This window comes from Cherax quadricarinatus, chromosome 11, assembly GCF_038502225.1.
Source record: "Cherax quadricarinatus isolate ZL_2023a chromosome 11, ASM3850222v1, whole genome shotgun sequence".
Lineage (NCBI taxonomy): Eukaryota > Metazoa > Arthropoda > Malacostraca > Decapoda > Parastacidae > Cherax > Cherax quadricarinatus.
The window spans coordinates 5,287,998-5,312,220 of NC_091302.1; the positions used below are offsets into that span (position 1 = coordinate 5,287,998).

General features: G+C 37.5%; 1 protein-coding gene across 5 annotated transcripts in view; it reads right to left on the bottom strand.

The window, feature by feature from the left end:
- Positions 1–24,223, bottom strand: part of LOC128687647 (cytosolic carboxypeptidase-like protein 5) — a 133,495-nt gene that overhangs the window by 33,659 nt on the left and 75,613 nt on the right. For 4 of the 5 annotated variants that reach the window (XM_070083917.1, XM_070083919.1, XM_070083920.1 and 1 more), the window contains one exon: positions 22,207–23,582. In XM_070083917.1, the coding sequence (XP_069940018.1) occupies positions 22,207–23,582 (1,376 nt within the window). Of the gene's footprint in view, positions 1–21,901; positions 23,583–24,223 lie in introns of those variants that run through there. The other variant, XM_053774952.2, reaches the window with a different exon arrangement.

Consider the following 24,223-nt stretch of genomic DNA (forward strand, 5'->3'; position numbering starts at 1 on the left):
TACTACTCTTTAATTTATCCATACGTACTACTCTTTAATTTATCCATACCTCACCTATGGTATTTGTGTGTGGGGATCAACAACAGCTAATCACCTTAAACCTGTTATTACTCAGAAAAGTCAGCTCAGAATTATTGCTCATTCTGGCTCCAGGCATCAAGCCCCCCCCCTCCCCCACCCTTATTCAAAAGTTTATATTTGCATAATGTACACAATATTTACACTTTCTACTGCGCACACTGTCTACAGGACACTCAATATGAACATTAATCAAGAGTTTAAATTCTATCTGGAGAGCTGCAATGGAATACATTGACACAATACAAGGAACAAGTTTCTCTGACATTCCATGTGTGCAACTTGATCTATTCAAAAAATCCATGAGGATAAAAGAAGACCCAAAAATTTGGAACTCACTCCCTGAAAATGCCAAAAGCTCCCCATCTACCAACACATTTACTAATGCTAAAAAGCACCTATTTAAGATCTATTAAATCTCACATAACTGTTATATCCACTGACTAAGTTCTTGTGCTTTGATTTTAACACCCCAATTCAACCACTCCATAACAAGCAGGTCACCGAGCTGATGTAATTTCAATGTAATTTATTTGTAATTGACAATGTCTTCACTTGCAACCAGTCTCATTGTACTTATGCTTGTAATTAATTACCCAAGCTATACTAACAGTAACATGCAATGTAAGCCTTATGATTAGTTTGCCCAAAATGCATTCCCATAATTAGTGGCTTTCTTCTGAGCCTTATATTGTATCAAATATCAAGATCAAAGATCTTGATCTTTGATACAATATAAGGGTATACATTTGAAATTATTACAAAAGTGGTTATACATCTGAACGTATCACAAACTGCAATAAGTTCAAATGTATAATCACTGTATATGTATGGTTCTTAAGAATTTTTTTTTTTATGAGACTGGAGGCATTCAAGATACTGTATTATGTTTGAAAGCAATGTGTGATGTGAATGTCATGCTAAGTGTACAAATTAGAGGTTGGTGTGAGGTCATCAAGAATATAATTCAAGGATCTAAGGAGGGATTGTTGAGATAGTTTGGCTATTTAAGAGAAAATGAAAGGTGATAGGATAATGAAGGTGTATAAATCTAGGGTGGGGTTAATCATCCAACAGGTTTGTGTGAGCATGTTAGACCAGAATGGAGACAAGTGTTTTTTTAATATTCTGCCAGGGTGTGTGCAAGGTAATATTCATGAAGGTATTTGGAAAAAAACATTAGCCAGATTAGAGTCCTGGAGGTGGGAGATCAGTGCCTTTACTCTGGAGTAGTGAGGATGTTGCAGTATGGTTATATGTGCAGAGACCAACCTTCACCTCAAGGTTCAAAGCTAAGCTAGCTTCACCCAACAGCAAGCCTGCCATCTTTTAAGAACTGCATATGAAATGGAAAGTTTTGCAGGCTAGTTAACAAAACCTGAGTGAGGATCATATTAAACCTCTCTTATGATGAAGTACAGATATCAGAATACAGTATTCATACATTTTTCAGATAGCACATCATAATAAATTTAAGTTATGATTAATTCTACTTATGAAAACTGAACAAAGAACTTTTATTCATATGCGTAAACTAAATGACACATTTCGGAAAATTCACTAAAGTCATGAAATCTACACAAAATATAATGAACATGCCTCTCTTAGTCTCAACTAAAATTCAGTGATAAACATAAATACATATTGTTTTTTTCTGTACACAAAAACAGAAGGATACAATACTGCTTAGTCCTATATTTTTTTTATTCCATATTGGTATGGTGCCTCTAGCAAATCTAATTATATTCGTTGTTGAATTAGACACATGTGCAACTCTTGGGTATCTTTATTGAGGAAACGTTTTGCCACACAGTGGCTTCATCAGTCCATACAAAGGAGAAACTTGAAGAACAAGAGGAGAATGAGGTAATCAGTCCCTCAGCCTAGAGTCGATGTGGTCAGTCCATCAATCTTGAATAGATTGATGGACTGACCACATCGACTCAAGGCTGAGGGACTGATTACCTCATTCTCCTCTTGTTCTTCAAGTTTCTCCTTTGTATGGACTGATGAAGCCACTGTGTGGCAAAACGTTTCCTCAATAAAGATACCCAAGAGTTGCACATGTGTCTAATTCAACAACATGTCGGTTCTCTGAACCATTCATCTAATTATATTCACAAGGATGCATAAGCCCATATGGGTTATACAGTGCCACTTTGAATAAATACTTAAAAAATCGTGTGCTTAATTAATGTACGTGTCATTTTCTTACTTCCTGATTATAAAACACACCATGTTACTTACTGGTAATTTTTTAAAATTTAATCATATCTCCAACTATTATTACATCATTGCTTCCTTATTTTTTTTATTTTTTTAACTTTCTTGAGATTAAATTTTAATTTAATGTCTTTCACTAAATGCTGAATTTTCACTAAAATTTGAGTTACAATACTCTGAAATTTTATATACAGTAAACCCTCTTATAGAGCAACATCACACAGTGCAATTTCATTGTAAATACAATGAAAGTGCATCAAAACTGATATGTTAAGTAAATCTAAAATAGAAATGATTAATGTGTGAAGCTTGAATAGTATCTATCCCCCAGAGATTGTCTCACTCTCCTCTCTGGACTATGATGGTGTTCTGCCTAGCCTTCTACCATGCACTGTTCTACCTAGCCTCCCACTGTGCAGTGTTCTGCCTAGTCTTCCACTGAGTGGTGTTCTGCCTAGCCTCCCACTATGTGGTGTCCTGCCTAGCCTCCCACCAAACTGTGCATACAAAAACCATACCACAAGAGGGGATAGAACCCACGATCAGAGAGTCATAAAACTCCAGACTGACGCAATCGTTTGCAACTGTCATTACAATTTCGTGAGCCAAACTGTGCATGTCCTGGCTAGCCTCCCACCAAACTGTACAGTGTCCTGCCTAGCCTCCAGCCAAACTGTGTCCTGCCTATCCCTTTACCGAGTGTTGTACTGCCTAGCCTTCTACCGAGCAGTGTCCTGCCTAGCCTCCCACTGAGTGGTGTCCTGCCTAGCCTCCCACTAAGTGGTGTCCTGCCAAGCCTTCTACTGAGCAGTGTCCTGCCTAGACTCCCACTGAGCATTGTACTGCCAGCCTCCCACTGAGCATTGTACTGCCTAGCCTCCCACCGTGTAGTGTTCTGCCTAGCCTCCCACCGTGCAGTGTTTTGCCTAACCTCCCACTGTGCAGTGTCCTGCCTAGCCTCCCGCCGAATGTACCGCCTAGTCACTCACCAAGGGGTGTCCTGCCTAGTCTCCTACCGAGTATGTTCTGCCTAGCCTTCCACTGAGAGGTGTCTTGCCTAGCCTTCCGGCATTCTTGTTTGGCAAGAGCAAGTCATATTCAGTAGACTGTATTTTTTTAACTAGTGTTTTCCAAAAATCACATAACTTAATCATTCTAAATTTAAAGACAACACCTGTATTAAACATTAACCCCTTCGGTGTCGGTCAAAATTACAACACTGAATCGGTGTCGGTCCTGTAATACTATGCTAAAATTCTGGCAGCTTCAAATCATGCGGGAGAAAGCTGGTAGGCCTACATATGAGAGAATGGGTCTGTGTGGTCAGTGTGCACAGTATAAAAAGAAATCCTGCAGCAAGCAGTGCATGAGAAAAAAAAAAACTGACTGTGTTTTTGGTTTAAAACAGTGACTTTGTGGTGCATTTTTGTATGGTATTTATTTTTGTATTCTTGTTTTCTTGGTCTCATTTGATAGAATGAAAGATATGTTACAGATTTTGAATCGTTTACCAACTAAAAGTAGCTTGAAATTGAGCTCAGAGTAGCAGAAATGTTAATTTTTGACAATGTTCAAGAGTAAACAAATCATGTCACATGACCAATACACATCAGCTGGTGGGTCTAATATGCATTCATGAATGCGCTGATATTATTTGTACAACTATTACAATTATGCAGTAGTCTGAATAACAGTAAATCATCTATATTTTGTGTGAATAAAAGTTCCAAATGAAAAGCAAGTGTAATTTAAGAGTGGCCTGGAGATGTGACTAATGAACAGAGAAAATGTTATTTTAATGTCAAGAATGTCTGCACTGTTTATTCTGGCCCCTATTTTGAAACTGGCTTTTCTTGAATTTTCTGTGAAATTGGCCAAATTAGTAATTTCTGATAACTTTTCTGTGAAGTTGAAATATGTAAATGGGAGGTTTCTTGTACTCAGTCAATAGAATAAAAGAAGTTCTAGCAAAATAGCCATGAGTTTGGTTGAGTGGAGCAAAGAAATTAGGCCAAAACAGGGCTCTAAGTGGGCGAAATTGACAATGCATAAATATCGCCGAGATTGCTAACTTCGCAAGAGCGTAATTCCGTAGGTTTTCCATCAAATTTCATACTTTTGGTTTCATAACCTTCAGAAAAAGATTCTCTATCATTTCACAAGAACAAATATATATATATATATCAAATTATTTAGATAAAGAAAAATTGGATATCAAATTGGGGAGGAGGAGTATGGAAGAAGTGAATGTTTTCAGATATTTGGAAGCTGACGTGTCAGTGGATGAATTTAAGAAGGATGACGTTAATCATAGAATTGATGAAGAAAAAAAGGTGAGTGGTGCATTGAGGTATATGTAGAGGCAAAAAATGTTATCTATGGAGGCAAAGAAGGGAATGTATGAAAGTATAGCAGTACCAACACTCTTATATGGGTGTGAAGCTTGGGTTGTGAATGCAGCAGTGAGGAGGCGGTTGGAGGCAGTGGAGATGTCCTGTCTAAGGGAGATGTGTGGTGTAAATATTATGCAGAAAATTCGGAGTGTGGAAATTAGGAGAAAGTGAGGAGTTAATAAAAGTATAAGACAGAGGGCTGAAGAGGAGTTGTTGAGGTGGTTTGATCATTTAGAGAGAATGGATCAAAGTAGAATGACATGGAGAGCGTATAAATTTGTAGGGGAAGGAAGGTGGGGTAGGCGTCATCCTCAAAAAGGCTGGAAGGAAGGGGTAAGGGAGGTTTTGTGGGTGAAGGGCTTGGACTTTCAGCAGGTGTGTGTGAGCATGTTCAATAGGAGTGAATGGAGACGAATGGTATTTGGGATCTCACGAGCTGTTGGAGTGTGAGCAGGGTAATATTTAGTGAAGGGATTCAGGGAAACCGGTTACTTTTATATAGCTGGACTTGAGTCCTGGAAATGGGAAGTACAATGCCTGCACTCTAAAGGAGGGTTTCGGGATACTGGCAGTTTGGAGGGATATGTTGTGTATCTTTATACATACATGCTTCTAAACTGTTGTATTCTGGGCGCCTCTGCAAAACAAGTGATTATGTGTGAGTGAGGTGAAAGTGTTGAATGATGATGAAAGTATTTTCTTTTTGGGGATCTTCTTTCTTTTTGGGTCACCCTGCCTCGGTGGGAGACAGCCGACTTGTTAAAAAAAAAAAAAAAAAAAAAATTAATTATATATATATATACATGTATATATATATACATGTGTGTATATACATATACATATACATATATATATATATATATAAATATATGTATATATATATATATATATATATATATATATATATTTTTTCACTCCAGAAGTATGTTCAGGTGCCAGTACTGACAGAATTTGTTCCCATAAGAAATATTGTGAAGTAGATTAGTCCATTTCAGACCCCCAAACATACACGTACAAACGCACTTACATAAATACACTTACATAATTGGTTGCATTCGGAGGTAATCGTTATGCAGGGGTCCACTGTATATATATATATATATATATATATATATATATATATATATATATATATATATATATATATATATATACATACATACATACATACATACATACATACATACACACATTTTTTTTTTAAATTTCAACACTGAGCAAGTTTCCAAACAGGTGTCTCGGCACTCAAAGGGATAAGCGAATATTCAGGACACTGATACGAAGACTCCTCAAAAGTTCAACAGATTACCTGAAGGTTAGAAACCTAGTACTGTAAGTTATCACAACTCTATTGTAATTATGTATTCTACTCATGCTTTATTTCTATAGCTGTTGATTATTATTATTATAATCAAAAAGAAGCGCTAAGCCACAAGGGCTATACAGCGCTGCAGGGTAGGGAAGGAAGCAAGGGAATTGGATGGCAGAAGGGAGGGGGGATGATCAGCAGGTTACAGAAAACAGCGGGGCAGGGGATAGTACGGGGGTAGAGGGTAGCAAGAGATTGAAGTAGAAAGGGCTGAAGGTATCAGAATTTGTGAAGTCAGTCACTTGTTGTCAAAAAGTCAATGAGAGAGTCCGGATGAAAGGTGGGTCCATCAGCGAGAAGGGAAGGTAAAGAGAGAGCAGCAGAGCGAAGACGACGACAGAGGTAAATTCTGCGTGCTCGTTGATAAAGTGGGCAGTCCAACAGAATGTGGCTGACTGATAATGGAGCTTGGCAATTCTCACAGAGAGGAGCAAGACGCCTCTCCATGAGATATCCATGCGTAAGACGAGTATGGCCAATGCGAAGACGGGAGAGAGTAGTCTCCCAACCTCGACACTGGTGATAAGAAGACGGCCAGTAACCTATACTCGGTTTAATAGATTGAAGTTTGTTGCCGAGCATAGTAGACCAACGTTGTTGCCAACGGGTGTGAAGGTGGGAAGATATTGCAGTAAAATAGTCCGTAAATGGAATACCTCTATAAGAAACTAGTAGGTCATGTACTGCTGACCGCGCAGCAGTGTCTGCCTGTTCATTGCCCTGTACGTCAACATGACCAGGGACCCAACAAAAAACAATATCTTTATGCTTGGTAAAGATGCGGCGTAGCCAAAGTTGGATACGGAGGACTAAGGGGTGAGGTGTATCAAATTTTTGTATAGCCTGTAAAGCACTAAGGGAGTCTGAGACAACCACAAATGATGACACAGGCATAGATGCAATACGGATAAGTGCTGTAAGGATGGCATATAATTCAGCAGTAAAAATACTAGCCGAAGATAGTAAATGCCCTTGTACGACACTGTCCGGAAACACTGCTGCGAATCCTACGCCGTCAGAAGACTTAGAGCCATCTGTGTACACAGCAATGTCATGAGAATGAGAGTGAAAGTGGTCAAGAAAAAGAGAGCGGGAAGCGACCGTAGACAGTTGGGCTTTCGAGCAAGGGAGGGAGAAAGAACAGACTCGAACAGCTGGAACTTCCCAGGGGGGTAGGGAAAAGTGAGATGCTACATGTACATAGAAAGGTGGTAGTTGAAGAGAAGACAAGAGCGAATGAAGGCGAAGAGAGAAGGGGCGGAGTAAACAGGGGCGGCGAACAAATAAAGAATGTCTACTAATATCAGTGACCATTCTATAAATGGAAGGATTGCGGATATCATGAGAGCGTACATAGTAGCGCAGGCAATGGGCATCATGGCGATCGGATAAGGATGGAACGTTCGCTTCTGCATAGAGGATCTCAACAGGGGAAGAGCGAAAAGCACCAAGGCATAAACGTAATCCTTGGTGATGAATGGGGTTAAGGCTAGAGAGAGTAGGAGGAGATGCCGCTGAATAGATCTGGTCACCATAATCAAGTTTCGATAAAATAAGGGTGGAATGTAGGCGAAGGAGGGTTTGACGATCAGCTCCCCATGAAAGATGAGCAAGGGTTTTAAGAAGGTTCAGCCGGCTGTGACAAGTTGCCTTCAGAGAGGTAATGTGAGGTTTCCAGGATAACCTACGATCAAAGAGGAGGCCCAGAAACTTGACTGTATCACGTTCAGGGATACGGGAGCCATAGAGGTACAAAGGATGATCGGAGATGACAGAGCGTCTAGTGAAAGTGATTTGGTGGGTTTTAGTGCTGGAAAATTTAAACCCACGTGTGGTGGCCCAATTGGAAACACGGTCGACTGCATGTTGGAGAGAAACTGTAATGAGGTGACAGTCAGCGCCTGCACAGGCAATAGCGAAGTCATCAACATAGAGTGATGACCAAATATTTGATGGAAGACTAGAGGCCAAATCATTAATAGCAAGGAGAAAAAGTGTTGTGCTCAGAACACATCCCTGGGGGACACCTTCAGCTTGGATAAAGTCCGGGGAGAGCACATTATTAACCCGAACACGGAAATGCCTGTCAGTTAAAAAGTTCTTAAGGAAGGATGGTAGATTGCCTCGAAGGCCTAAGGAGTGGGCTTGGGCTAAAATATTATACCTCCAAGTTGTGTCATATGCCTTCTCAAGGTCAAAAAATATGGCAATAACTGAGTGGTTATTCGCAAAGGCATTACGAACATACGTATCCAAGCGTAGTAAGGGGTCTATGGTAGAACGTCCCTTACGAAAGCCATATTGACGAGTGGAGAGACTGTTGTGTGTCTCTAAATACCACACTAAACGTCTATTTACTAGGCGTTCCATTACTTTGCAAACTGCACTGGTAAGAGCAATGGGACGATAGTGGGAGGTTTCATGTCCCGTAGTGCCTGGTTTGCGGAAAGGGAGAACAATGGCGGATTTCCACAGCTGTGGAAGAACTCTTTGTGACCAAATAAGATTGTAAAGGCGTAATAGGACTGCAAGGGCTGACTGATGTAAATGTTGTAGCATACGAATATGAATGTCGTCGGGCCCAGCTGCCGATGATCGACAAGCTGAGAGTGTTGCCTCCAGTTCTTGAAGTGTAAAAGGTACATTATACTGTTCTTCTCTGAGAGAAGAAAAGTCCAAGGGTGCTAACTCTCTGGCAGACTTTGAGGAAAGAAATGAGGGGCATAGATGGAGTTCCTGAGAAATACGGACCAGATGATTGCCAATTTCATTGGCGACATCTAGTGGGTTTGCTATATCAACACCGGCAACCCGCAGAACAGGAGCCGGGTCAGGAGAATATTTACCACTCAGTTTTCGTACTGTTTTCCAGACTGCATTCATAGAGGAAGCAGAGGTGATGGTGGAGACATAATCTCGCCAGCAAGTGCGTTTAGCATCACGGATGACACGGCGAGCGATCGCACGCTTCTGTTTAAAATCAAGGAGTCGCTCTGTGGTTCTATTGTACCGGTACCTGCCCCATGCAGCGTGTTTCAAACGTACTGCATGAGCACAAGTAGGAGACCACCAAGGCACGCATTTCTGAGAATGCCTGCCCGAAGTTTGGGGTATAGAATGAGAAGCTGCGGTGAAAACGGAGGACGAGAAGAGGTGTAAAAGCTCATCGATGGAGGACGAAGAAGGAACCTCTTTAAAAACAGTTAGGTGTGAGTAAAGGTTCCAATTTGCCCGATTAAATTGCCAGCGTGGGGTGCGAAGAGGTGGCGAATATGAAGGGGAAGTAAGAATGATTGGGAAATGATCACTGTCATGTAAGTCCGGGAGAACAGACCAAGTGAAGTCTAATGCGGCGGAGGAAGAGCAGACTGAGAGATCGATGCAAGAGAGAGTATGAGTCCGAGGATCAAAATGGGTGTGAGTACCTGTATTTAAAACATGGAGGGGGTGGGTGGCAAGAAAAGCCTCTAACTGAATTCCACGGGAATCACAGTGAGACCCCCCCAGAGGAAATGGTGGGCATTAAAATTACCAAGTAACAGAATCGGTGGCGGTAATGACGAAACAAGGAAGGCAAAATCCGGAATAGATAATGCCCGAGAAGGAGAGAGATATAAAGAACAGAGCGTATACCACCTATGTAAGTGGATACGGGCTGCTGTGTAATGCAGCGAAGTACGAACAAATAGCTGATGGTATGGAATATCAGTGCGGAGAAGAAGGGCACTTTCATTAAAGGTCCCATCAGGAAAAGGATCTGAAGAATACAATAAATTATAGCCTGAGATGTGAGAAATAACAGCAGAGTGTAATTTTGGTTCCTGTAAGCAAACACCAACAGGGGCAAACTGGGAGAGTAACATCTGAAGCTCACCCCGATTACCCCTGAGGCCGCGTATATTCCACTGTAAATAGGCCATGATTGGCAATGATAAAGATACTTGAAATCCGCAGGTAAGGGTTCCTACGGACTAGAAGGGTTAGAAAAGTCCACATGCGGAGGCAGTGGAAAACGTTCAAGCAGCGAAGGAACGGTGCGCTGTGAAGAAAGGAGTTGCGCAGATGGAACAGAGGAGAGAGAAAGAGCAGAAGGTGGATCAGTGTCCATTGATGGTTTGGTCTCTGCAATATATTCAGAGATTGCTTCAAGTGTTTCGGAATTCAGAGATGTCGTATGGGAGACAATATTGGGAATGGTAGGAGGAGGATGAGTAAAGATTGGAACTGTATTGGACTGTACCAAGGTAGGGGGGGGGGGCGAAAGGGTGGAGGGAACTGGAGAAGCGTGGCAGGGGACAGAAGAGGCAGGAACCTGGGAGGTGGCAGAAGAGGAAGAAACTTGGGAGGGAACAGGGGAGGAAGGTACAGTACGAGGAGGAGGGTGAACCTCTACACTTGTAACTGAGCCAGTGAGAGGGGAAGAACCAGGGACAGAGACAGGGAGGGTAAAATGAGGAGGTGGAGGATGGGTAGGAGGTGTTAACGGACCTTTTTTTGACTTTTGAGAAGTAGAGGGACGATTGGCCAAATTGCGAATTTCTGACCACTTTATTGGGTAGTTGAAATCAGTAAATGGGCAGTTTCCTGTACTCAGTCGATAGAACAAATGGAGTTCTAAAGAAATAGCTATGAGCTTTTTCAGCTGGAACAATGGAATTGGCCAAAAATAGGGCTCAAAGTAAGCAAAATCACCGATGCATAAACATCGCAGAGATTGCTAACTTTGCGAGAGCGTAATTCTGTAAGTTTTCCATCAAATTTCATATTTTTGGTGTCATTAACATCAGGAAAAACATTATCATTTCATAACAATTTTTTTTTTAAGATTTTGCGACAGACACACTTTAGGATTTGGGGTCGCGACAGTCAAAGGGTTAATTTTAGTACAGTGGTACTCTGAGTTTCAACCATAATTCGTTCCAGAAGACTGTTCGAGTGCCATTACCGAATGAATTTGTTCCCATAAGGAATAATGTAAATTAGATTAGTCCATTTCAGACCCTCAAAAATACACTTACAAAAGCACTGACAATAATACACTTACATAATTGTTCGAGTTGGGAGCTGTACGAAACTTGGGGTACCACTGTATAGTAGTAGTTAATTGTTATTAACTACTACTATATTACAACCAAAGCATAATAGAGGCTCTCTTTGCACTGCAACCCATTATCGTAAATACATAACTGCAATGTATTACTTGCAAAGAAGTAAATAAATTTGAATTTATAGTAGTAATTGTAGTACGTTTAGTGGTAGTAGTAATTGTAGCATACAGTAGGGCCCCGCTTTACGGCGTTCCGCTAATACAGACATTTCAAATTATGACCAAAACTCATCATACGGCTCCCTCCACCTGTCTTTCTAATATGGTCACTGCACCCCACCTGGTTTGTTTACATTCTCCGTGAGCACATCTCTATTATGTCTGGAAACTTTCCAAAATTTCAAGTGTTTTAAGGTTATTGCATATACTATATGTACAGTAGTACCCCGAGTTTCGAACTTAATCTGTTCCAGGAGCTAGTTCTAAAGTCGAAACGTTCGAAACTTGAAGCAGTATTTCCCACGAGAAATAATGTAAATCCAATTAATTCGTTCCTGCTATCAGGAGGCATGACAAAATAGTACTTCAGTATAACACTATTATGAACTCTATGGCTTATTTATCTATCACAATTCATCTAATATGATATAATAAGCAATATAGCATAAAAACCTGATATACACTCTAGAATGAATAAAATATGTATATCATTACGTATGTGGTGGCGGGGCAGGATGCAGTCGTGGGCATTCTTGCTCTAGCTATGAAAACATCTTCCCATTCTTTCCTCCTTCAGATGTGTTAGTACTATAAGAGAAAATGGAGTTTGTAATGCTAACTGTATTAGATCACTTCTTTCATAAGAAAACCATAATGTAAAAATGAAATGTTGTACATACACCATTTACATACCTTGCAGAAGATAGGCTCTAACCCCTTGACTGTCGCAACCCCCAATAACTGAACCTTATAAATTGTATATCTTAAATGTTTCTCACAATTATATCACATAAATGTTAAACCTAAAACCGAATCTAACTTTATTATTTTTTAAATACACTACCTAACAGAATACTTCATACGACTGAATGTACAACAATGCATGCAACCATATGACCTGTCTTTGTAATACTCACTTGTGCTTTATAGTAATCTGTTTACATTAATGTTTTATCACTGATTTCATCATTGCTTAGTTAATCTTAAGTTAATTTTAAGCCAGCCCGTAATGCTATGCATAGTATAAGTGGCTTTGGCATGCTGTTCTTATCTGTATTTTTTTGTACCTCTGTATGTGTGCTCAAATTGTAAATAAATAAATAAATAAATAAATAAATAAATAAATAAATAAATAAATCCTGAGGTGTCTCCTGGTGTCGTAAAAAAAAAAAAACCTTATGAAATGATAGAGAATCTTTTCCGAAAAAACAAAATTTGATGGAAAACTGACGGAATTACGCTCTCGCGAAGTTAGCGACCTCGGCGATATTTACAAATCGGCGATTTTGCCCACTTTGAGCCCTATTTTCGGCTAATTCCATTGTTCCAGTCGACCAAACTCATAGCTATTTCTTTAGAACTCCATTTTTTCTATCGATAGAGTACAAGAAACTGCCCATTTACTGATTTCAACTATCCAATAACGTGGTCAGAAATTTGCAATTTGGCCAATTTCACGAAAATTAAAAAATATGACAATTTCAAAATAGGGTCCAGAATGAACATTGCAGACATTCCTGGCTCTAAAATAACATTTTCTTTGTTCATCAGTCATGTCTCCAGGTCCCTGTGATATTACTCTTGCTTTCTATTTTGAATTTTTATTCAAACAAAGAATGGAAGATTTACTGTTATGCAGACTACTGCAATACTGTAATAATTGTACAAATAACATCAACCCATTCATGACTGCATATCAGAATGGCTAGTTGGACATTTATTGGACAATGACATCATTTGTTTACTTTTGAACATCTGCAAGCATCAAACATTTCCCCTACTTTGAGCTCCATTTCCAGGTTCTTTTTATAGTAAAATCAATCAAGATCACCTCTATTTCTATAATATGTTTTCCATTCTATCAAATGAGACCAAGAAAACGAGAATACAACCATAAATACTATACGAAAATATACCACAAAGTCGGTATTTTAATTAAAAAAACGGTCAGAGTTTTTTTTTTCTCATTACGCACTGCGTGCTCCAGGATTTTTTTTATATGGTGCACACTGACCACACAGACCCATTCTCTCACATGTGGGCCTACCAGCTTTCTCCTGCTTGATTTGAAGCCGCTAGAATTTATGAGTACGTATATATAACTCAAACACGGTACCGCGTAAGACGTATATATACGACCCAAACAGTCAAAGGGTTAAACTCCACAACTTGCACCTGTGCTGGCATGCGGGAACACATTAAAATCATTAAGTGTTACTAGTCATGAAGACGCCATATTAGTAATAATAATAACATTAACAATAATAATAATAATAATAATAATAATAATAATAATCACTCTGAGGTGCATTAAATGTCGCACAAAACGTTAATATGGACATTTTGCTTAATCCATCTATGATATTTTTTTCAAAATTATATAATAAACATGCTACGTAACATATAAACATATATATTAACATAAATACGAGAAGTTTTTCCAGTCGGCTTGATGAAGTGAACAAAAACCATTCGTGTCCAGGCTGGTATCAACAACAACTGGTTTATTTACAAAACTCGCAAACATGGGGGTTACATACCTACCACACTTTGATGCCTACCTGCCTTACTATTCACCTTGCACCCTATATTAAGACCATTAAGACTACAAATATTTTCAGGTAAGTAATGAGTGTACTGTATATGCATTTTATCGCTCTGGGGCAGGGTGGGATGGCCAGATGAGGGTTACAGACCTACCACACTTTGATACCTATCTGCCTTACTATTCACCTTACACCCTATATTAAGACCATTAAGACTACAAATATTTTAAGGTAAGTAATGAGTGTATTGTATATGCATTTTATCACTCTAGGGCACTTTAAATGCCTAGTATATAATGTAATATTCACTTGAGAAACAAAGCCAGACCGACTCATGACACCTGCGCAGGGAGGCGCACAGGTGCAAGGCAGGTGGACAGGTCTGGTATGTGGTTCGAAACATGGGGCACGTTTGATACTCGGGACAAAATTGGTGTGAAAAAAGTGGTCGAAACTCGAAGTGTTCAATAGTCGATGCGTTCGAAACTTTGATAATTATACTTATGTGTACCTGTACCTAAATATACTTACACACTGTGCTGGCATGCAGGTACACACTGTGCTGGCATGCAGGTACACACTGTGCTGGCATGCAGGTACACACTGTGCTGGCATGCAGGTACACACTGTGCTGGCATGCAGGTACACATTAAAAACACTCTCTCTCTACTCTTGAAGATGCCATAATAATAATAATAATAATACTAATAATAATACTAATAATAATACTATAATAATAATCTCTTGGGCGCATTAAATGTCATATATTATGTTAATATAGACATTTCCATTAATTCATCTATGCTATTTTTTCAAAATTATATATAAAGCACTTTACATAACACACAAACATGATACATACACCCACAGTATAAAATTTACATAAATATGAGAAGTGTTTAGCAAGCAGCTTTGAGTGTTTGAAGCATTACGTTTTCTCTAATCTAACACCAGTTACTGGGGGATAACTGTAGAAAAATATTCCTTTCATATGCCTTCACTCTATCTATAGCTATTCACAACCCTTGTGGGTTTAGCACTTCCTTTTTATGATTATAATAATAATTATAATAATAATAATATCATTCACTTTAAAAATGGTATGTTGCATGAGAATGGGAGTGTTGCTGTTTATTTTTCATCTGTACTAACTTGTACACAATGTAAGGTAATTATAATAAAAAAAAGATATTGCGAGGTAAAGTTTCACAAACTCTTACAAACGTACATGAATGAACTAAAACTGGACACGTATTAATACATGTTTATTTCGCCTGACTAAGTGATCGCCCACCATCCGTTCAGTTTGTGTTTTTACATTGTCTGAACTCAGTGTATCTCATTCTCTCTTGTTTAGTATTTCATTAACTAGTTGGCTCTCACTGATGATGGCGTCTAAGCTTAGTTGTGATAAAAAGAAGTCGTAAGGCTCTTACTTTAAGTGCCAAGCTAGAAATGATTAAACTTAGTGAACTGACTTTTTTGGGTTATCCTAGGTTCTCTGCACATATGCTGCTATGTATGATAATCTATGTAACTGTATTTGTGTATACCTGAATAAACTTACTAACAAGGTATGTCGATGGCTGAGATAGCCATCAAATACAGTTACATATAGCAGCATATGTGCAGAGAACCTGTATAACCCAAAAAAGTCAGACAGGGTGACTTATTGCTGACATGGAGAAACTTTTACACTGCCACTCACCTCTCACACATTCATATTAATATTTTAAGGTAACAAGTGTACTGTGTGTGCATTTTACTTTTTTTTTTTAATGCCTAAGTCTATTGCTAACTTAATATATGTTAGCGTAAACCTGTTATCTAGCATTTATATGCATTTATAAGTGGAAAAAAAGGTGTTCCACTTTATGGTGGTAGCCTGGAACCTAACCTGCCATATAAGTGAGGCCCTACTATAGCAATAATTGTAGTATAGTAGTAGTTAATCATAGTATAGTAGTAGTAATTGTAGTATAGTAGTAGTAACTGTAGTATTGTAGTAGTACTCGTGGTAGTAATTGTTAGTGTATAGTAGAAGTAGTAGTAAATTATCATATAGTAGTAGTAACTTATCATATAGTAGTAGTAGTAGTAACTTATCATATAGTAGTAGTAGTAGTAACTTATCATATAGTAGTAGTAGTAGTAACTTATCATTTAGTAGTAGTAGTACAGTAGTAATAATTGTAGTATAGCAATAGTAATTGTAGTATTACAGTAGTAGCAGTAGTATAGTAATATGTAGTAGTAATTGTAGTATAGCAGTAGTAGTATTTGTAATATAGAAGTAGCGGTATTTGTAATATAGTAGTAGTAGCAGCATTTGTAATATAGTAATAGTTGTAATTGTAGTATAGTAGTAGTAGTAATTGTAGTATAGTAGTAGTAATTGTAGTATAGTAGTAGTAGTAATTGTAGTATAGTAGTAGTAATTGTAGTATAGTAGTAGTAGTAATTGTAGTATAGTAGTAGTAATTGTAGTATAGTAGTAGTAGTAATTGTAGGAAAGTAGTAGTAGTAGTAATTGTAGTATAGTACTAGTAGTAGTAATTGTAGTATAGTACTAGTAGTAGTAATTGTAGTATAGTAGTAGTAGTAATTGTAGTATAGTAGTAGTTGTAATTGTAGTATAGTAGTAGTTGTAATTGTAGTATAGTAGTAGTTGTAATTGTAGTATAGTAGTAGTTGTAATTGTAGTATAGTAGTAGTTGTAACTGTAGTATAGTAGTAGTTGTAATTGTAGTATAGTAGTAGTTGTAATTGTAGTATAGTAGTAGTAGTAGTAGTTGTAATTGTATAGTAGTAGTAGTTGTAATTGTAGTATAGTAGTAGTAGTTGAAGTATAGTAGTAGTAGTTGAAGTATAGTAGTAGTAGTTGAAGTATAGTAGTAGTAGTTGAAGTATAGTAGTAGTAGTTGAAGTATAGTAGTAGTAGTTGAAGTATAGTAGTAGTAGTTGTAATTGTAGTGTAGTAGTAGTAGTTGTAATTGTAGTATAGTAGTAGTAGTTGTAATTGTAGTCTAGTAGTAGTAGTTGTAATTGTAGTGTAGTAGTAGTAGTTGTAATTGTAGTGTAGTAGTAGTAGTAGTAGTTGTAATTGTATAGTAGTAGTAGTTGTAATTGTAGTATAGTAGTAGTTGTAATTGTAGTATAGTAGTAGTAGTTGTAATTGTAGTATAGTAGTAGTTGTAATTGTAGTATAGTAGTAGTAGTAGTAATTGTAGTATAGTAGTAGTTATAATTGTAGTATAGTAGTAGTAGTAATTGTAGTATAGTAGTAATAGTAATTGTAGTATAGTAGTAGTAGTAATTGTAGTATAGTAGTAGTAGTTGTAATTGTAGTATTGTAGTAGTAATTGTAGTATAGTAGTAGTTGTAATTGTAGTATAGTAGTAGTTGTAATTGTAGTATAATAGTAGTAGTTGTAATTGTAGTATAGTAGTAGTAATTGTAGTATAGTAGTTGTAATTGTAGTATAGTAGTAGTAGTTGTAATTGTAGTATAGTAGTAGTTGTAATTGTAGTACAGTAGTAATTGTAGTATAGTAGTAGTAGTAACTGTAGTATAGTAGTAGTAGTAGTAGTAACTGTAGTATAGTAGTAGTAACTGTAGTATAGTAGTAGTAGTTGTAATTGTATAGTAGTAGTAGTAACTGTAGTATAGTAGTAGTAGTTGTAATTGTGGTATAGTAGTAGTTGTAATTGTGGTATAGTAGTAGTAGTAATTGTAGCATAGTAGTAGTAGTTGTTGTAATTGTAGTATAGTAGTAGTTGTAATTGTAGTATAGTAGTAGTAGTTGTAATTGTAGTATAGTAGTAGTAGTTGTAATTGTAGTATAGTAGTAGTAGTTGTAATTGTAGTATAGTAGTAGTAATTGTAGTATAGTAGTAGTAGTTGTAATTGTAGTATAGTAGTAGTAATTGTAGTATAGTAGTAGTTGTAATTGTATAGTAGTAGTAGTAACTGTAGTATAGTAGTAGTAACTGTAGTATAGTAGTAGTAGTAATTGTAGTATAGTAGTAGTAGTAATTGTAGTATAGTAGTAGTAGTAATTTTATAGTAGTAGTAGTAGTAATTGTAGTATAGTAGTAGTAATTGTATAGTTGTAGTAGTTGTAATTGTACTACAGTAGTAGTAGCAGTAATTGTAGTATAGTAGTAGTTGTAATTGTAGTATAGTAGCAGTAGTAATTGTAGTATAGTAGTAGTTGTAATTGTAGTATAGTAGCAGTAGTAATTGTAGTATAGTAGTAGTTGTAATTGTAGTATAATAGTAGTAGTTGTAATTGTAGTATAGTAGTAGTAATTGTAGTATAGTAGTAGTTGTAATTGTAGTATAGTAGTAGTAGTTGTAATTGTAGTATAGTAGTAGTTGTAATTGTAGTAGTAGTAGTTGAAGTATAGTAGTAGTAGTTGAAGTATAGTAGTAGTAGTTGAAGTATAGTAGTAGTAGTTGAAGTATAGTAGTAGTAGTTGAAGTATAGTAGTAGTAGTTGAAGTATAGTAGTAGTAGTTGAAGTATAGTAGTAGTAGTTGTAATTGTGGTATAGTAGTAGTAGTAATTGTAGCATAGTAGTAGTAGTTGTAATTGTAGTATAGTAGTAGTAATTGTAGTATAGTAGTAGTAGTTGTAATTGTAGTATAGTAGTTGTTGTAATTGTAGTATAGTAGTAGTTGTAATTGTAGTATAGTAGTAGTAGTTGTAATTGTAGTATAGTAGTAGTAGTTGTAATTGTAGTATAGTAGTAGTAATTGTAGTATAGTAGTAGTTGTAATTGTAGTATAGTAGTAGTAGTAATTGTAGTATAGTAGTAGTAATTGTAGTATAGTAGTAGTAGTAATTGTAGTATAGTAGTAGTAGTAGTAATTGTAGTATAGTAGTAGTAGTAATTTTATAGTAGTAGTAGTAGTAATTGTAGTATAGTAGTAGTTGTAATTGTATAGTAGTAGTAGTAACTGTAGTATAGTAGTAGTAACTGTAGTATAGTAGTAGTAGTAATTGTAGTATAGTAGTAGTAGTAATTGTAGTATAGTAGTAGTAGTAATTTTATAGTAGTAGTAGTAGTAATTGTAGTATAGTAGTAGTAGTAATTGTATAGTTGTAGTAGTTGTAATTGTACTACAGTAGTAGTAGCAGTAATTGTAGTATAGTAGTAGTTGTAATTGTAGTATAGTAGCAGTAGTAATTGTAGTATAGTAGTAGTAGTATAGATGTGGTGATTTCCTATATGCTTATAGGTTTAGTACAATTAGATAAGGAAATGTGGCTTTCATTTTCATAATTTTTACATGTAGTGTGTGCCATGTCAGGTGATAAACATTATGTGCCAATAAGGAAAAAAATTCTTTAGTCATTATTATGAGAGAGATGGGCAGCCAATACAGCAAAACTATCTTCCCACCACCTCATTAACCCTTTGACTGTCGCAGGCCCCTTTCTGAAACTGTCATTCTATGTCGATAAATTTTTGGAAAAAAAAAAATAAATTATTTTTTCTTATGAAATGACAGAGAACCTTTTCCTGATGGTAATGACACCAAAAGTATGAAATTTGGTCGAAAACTCACGAAATTACGCTCCCGCAAAGTTAGCGGTCTCGGCAACATATACGCATCGGCAATTTCACCAACTTTGATCCCTGTTTTTGGCCAATTCTGTTGTTCCAGTTGACCAAACTCATAGCTATTTCTTTAGAACTCCATTTTTTCTATCTGTTGAGTACAAGAAACTGCCCATTTACCGATTTGAACTACCCAATAAAGTGGTCAGAAATTGGCAATTTGGCCAATTTCACGCAAATTAAAAAAGACACCAATTTCAAAATAGGGTCCAGAATAAACAATGTTGACATTCTTGGCACTAAAATAACATATCCTCTGTTCATTAGTCACATCTCTAGGCCCCTTTTATATGACTATTGCTTTCTATTTTGATTTTTTATTAATACAAAAAAATACAAAATTTGTTATGCAGACTACTGCATTATTGTAAAAATGGTATAAATAATATCAATGCACTAGTGAAAGAATATTAGACTCCCCAGTTGAAATGTGTTGGACATGTGGTGTGATTTGCTTACTCCTGAACACTGGTAAAAATCGAACATTTCCGCTACTTTGAGCTCAATTTCAAGGTCGTTTTCATTGCGAAAGTAATCAAAATCATCTCTATTTCTGTAATATGTTTAATATTTTATCATGTGAGACCACGAAAACGAGAATACAACGATAAATACTATACGAAAATACACCTCAAAGACGGTGTTTTAATCCAAAAAAACGGTCGGTTTTTTTTCTCATTACACACTGTGTGCTGCAGGATTTTTTTAATGTGGTGCACACTGACCACACAGACCCATTCTCTCACATGTGGGCCTCCCAGCTTTCTCCCGCTTGATTTAAAGCCGCTAGAATTTACGCGTATAAATACGTCAGAAACAGTGGTGCGTAAGACGTATATATACGACCGAAACAGTCAAAGGGTTAAGGAAGAATAAAGACAATGTCAAGGGAAGAATATTAACTAGCAAGATCAAGCCTGTTCTATTATGTTGATGTATTTAAAGCACAAATTATGTTGCATCATAAATGTATATTTTTACTAGTAGTGGTATTTATATTTTTATTATCATCAGCATTTTAATAACAATAAGAGAAAGCTGAGTGATATGTTTATTCACTTAAAGTCTTTATGTATGTTAATTAACAGCCCTTGTATTCTGCATATACAAATACACATATAAGGCTTTACACTGTGCTAATATTATGTATGTACTTACATCTATATTGTGTGTGTATGACCTGCCAGGTGTACAACCACTTTCTCATGAAGTGACCTGCCAGGTGTACCACCACTTTCTCATGAAGTCACCTGCCAAGTGTAGCACCACTTTCTCATGAAGTGACCTGACAAGTGTACCACCACCACCTCATGAAGTGACCTGCCAAGTGTACCACCTCCCTCTCATGAAGTGACCTGCCAGGTGTACCACCACCACCTAATGAAGTGATCTGCTAAGTGTACCACTACCCTCTCATGAAGTGACCTGCCAGATGTATCACCTTCCTCTCATGAAGTCACCTGCCAGGTGTACCACTACCCTCTCATGAAGTCACCTGCCAGGTGTACCACCTCCCTCTCATGAAGTGACCTGCCAGGTGTACCACCTCCCTCTCATGAAGTGGCCTGCCAAGTGTACAACCTTCCTCTCATGAAGTGACCTACCAAGTGTACCACTTGGAAATAAATGGTATAAAATGCAGATGCAATGGAAATATAAACACAGAAGCATTATAATGCGATCCTTTACTGATAACGTTTTGCCCACACAGTGGGCTTTATCAAGTCACAGACAGACTTGATACAGCCCACTGTGTGGGTGAAACGTTGTCAATAAAGGATCACATTATACTGCTTATATGTTTATATTTCCAAGTGTGCCACTTGCCTGCCAACCAAAATAATTGTCCACCCCTGCACTAACAGAATGTAAGATAAGATACACTAGTTATTTTTACCTAGTAGAACATTATAAAAACTTGTTTGGCAAATTTATAAGTGTCTGGAAAAAAAACATATTTCTTTTCAATAAGTTTTTCAGTTCACATAATGCTACTGTACATAAAAAATATGTCCAAGATATTTTTTTCATATTGTTAGTATTACCTGGAGGGTATTCCAAGGGTCATAGCTTAAAACTGACCAAAATACTATATATAACTATGAGCTTTTCCTATTAAGAAATATTCAGTGTTAACCTACAATTGTAATTCTACTGCATATTCTTGGGAAATAAAGCAGACATTATCACTATGAAATGCCAGGATATATACACTGAGTTGTATTTCTCTAAGCATAAACATGTCGAGAGTTTACATTCATCTCTGTTTTAGGGATTAAAGTATGCTTGTTTGGTAGTCAAAAGGTTACTATGCAGCCTTCATGACCCTTGTGTAGTCGATAGGTTTTAAACCCCATTAACTAGTCTATAACTATGAAAATAATGATACTAAAATAATAATAATAATAATAAATTTTTTATTTGCATATTTTTTACCAAACTCTCACTAAGGCTTAAGATAAATGTGCATACTGATAGATAAACAACAGCAATAAAGTTACATTTTAAGATTCACAGTCATTTGATGACTGATTGATAACAAAAACTTGGCATTAAATGCATATGTTTATGAGCATAACATTTACAATTCATGGCAAAGTTGCAAGAAAGATCTTCAACCTCAAAATATTAAACCAAAATTCATGGGTGTTAAGTTATGAGATTAAAAAACAAAAGATTTGCATACAAAAATAGGTATCACTTACAGTGATTTACGGCTGTTTTTCTTTCGTTTTTTCATTTTTGGAGGAACTGGATCAATGTCGGCAGATATAACCTGTGGTGGCTCACTTATGATCCAGTCCAATGTTGGTTGTGAAGAAGCAGGTTTGATGGGTTGTGATGTTATAGTTCCCGAGAGATCTGTCACACTACGAGCTGCTACTTTCTTTTTAACTTTCTTGGGTAGAAGTTTGAGACGTTCTCCTGCAGCTCCTGCTACAGCTGGCAAACGATCCATACTTTTTGACAGTGACTTTAATGTGTGTTTACTGGAACGCTTACTTGGAGAGGATAAGACCTTTGTTACCTTCTTAGAGGAAGTAACAATTGCAGGAGATTTGGGCTGAACATAAAGGTCACAAGAAACTGCAGTAGTTATAATTCCAAGTCCTGGAGAACTGTGGCTAGCTTGGGGCTCACAAACAGAAGATAGTGGAGAGCGGGGTGACAAAGGACTCTGACCTGCAGCATAAAATCCCTCCTGAGAAGGCGACAAAGGGCTACATTTGCGCTCGCTTACTTCCAAACCTGGAAGACTGTAATACGAAGAGTCTTTATTTTTAAGTGATGATTCCTCAGTGTTTGAACTTGAGCTGGGGCAAATTTTCAACTTTTTTGTACCAGAAGTCAAACCTTTGCTCCTCTGTCTTCTAATTTTCTCAACTTTCTTTACCAATGTTGGACTTTCAGGTGTATCAGATATTGAAAGCTTCACATTTAAATTTGGAGTAAGGCTTACATTAGCTGTTAAGCTGTGTTTGTTAGATGTTATCTTACTGCTAGCAAGTTTAGCTTCACTACTTAAATGACTACTTTCACCAAGTTCTGTGAATGTGAGGGATCGAGATACTCCCGGCTTCTTAGGAGATTGTGTCTTTAATTTTGGTGACTTTGGCTTACTTCGTGGAGACAGACCACTGGAGGCAATGGATTTCTTTGCACTGGCAGGTCGGGATCGTGTAGCTCCTTCGGAATTCTCCTGGGGTTCTTGGTTTTCGGCATCAACAGTAAGACACCAAGAATGGCGACGCACACGCTGGCTATGACTGCGTGGAAGTCTAGGAGAGGCAGGTGTACTTGGTGGACCTTGTCTGTTAGGCCCTAGTCTTGGCCCACTAACACTACTTCTAGCACCACTAAGCCTCTCTACTGTCAACTTATTTGATGAGCGTGATGCTGGTGTGCGTGGTGTATGAGAGCCTGTGATATGTGTGCGAGGAGAGAGAGCTGAGGAGCTAAGAAAATGGTGCAGCCATGTTCGTACACCTGCCAAATTGCCATACTGCGACTGTGGCAGTCGAGACCATCCGCAGCAACTGCCCACCAGGTCCAGTAGACTGACACCCAGCTGGCGACCACACTGAAACACAAAACATGCTTTATTAACTTGATAAATTATGGTTACTGGAACTGAGCAAGCTATCCCACTCTCACAATATCTTTCCCTATCCCTTTGAAGGGGGTACTGTCTTGATGCTCGAGTTCTTCATTCAAGGAATTAGAGCTACCCTCCTTTATACTGGACTGAGTCTAATAATATCCCATTCTCCAAGCGCTATGTATTGCTTATAATTAGAGGACTGCCTTATAAATGTACTAATAAAGCCTCTCCTCACTTACTGACATAACTCGTTTACTGACAACTTGGAGTTACGCCGGCCTCTAAGACGAGTCGGCATTGTATGCTGTACGAGAACTTGGGCCATGGAAACAGGCAGCGCGGCATTTTAGCATCAAGTACAGTGGACCCTCTACTTGCGAGTATGTCCACGTGCAAGTGTTTCCAAATACGAGCAGTCGGTGGGTCAATTTTTTGCTTCCGTATGCGAGCAAAATTTCCACAAGCGAGCAGACCTCAAAGCAGGTTCCTTGACACTGGTGAGGGGCTCTTGCTCTTCATCTCGGGAAATGTATCTCATTTGTTTGTTGGACTATCTTATTGAAACTTGGGCAATGTATGATGGAAAGATGCTTATTAATGTACACCAAAAATGAAAGAAA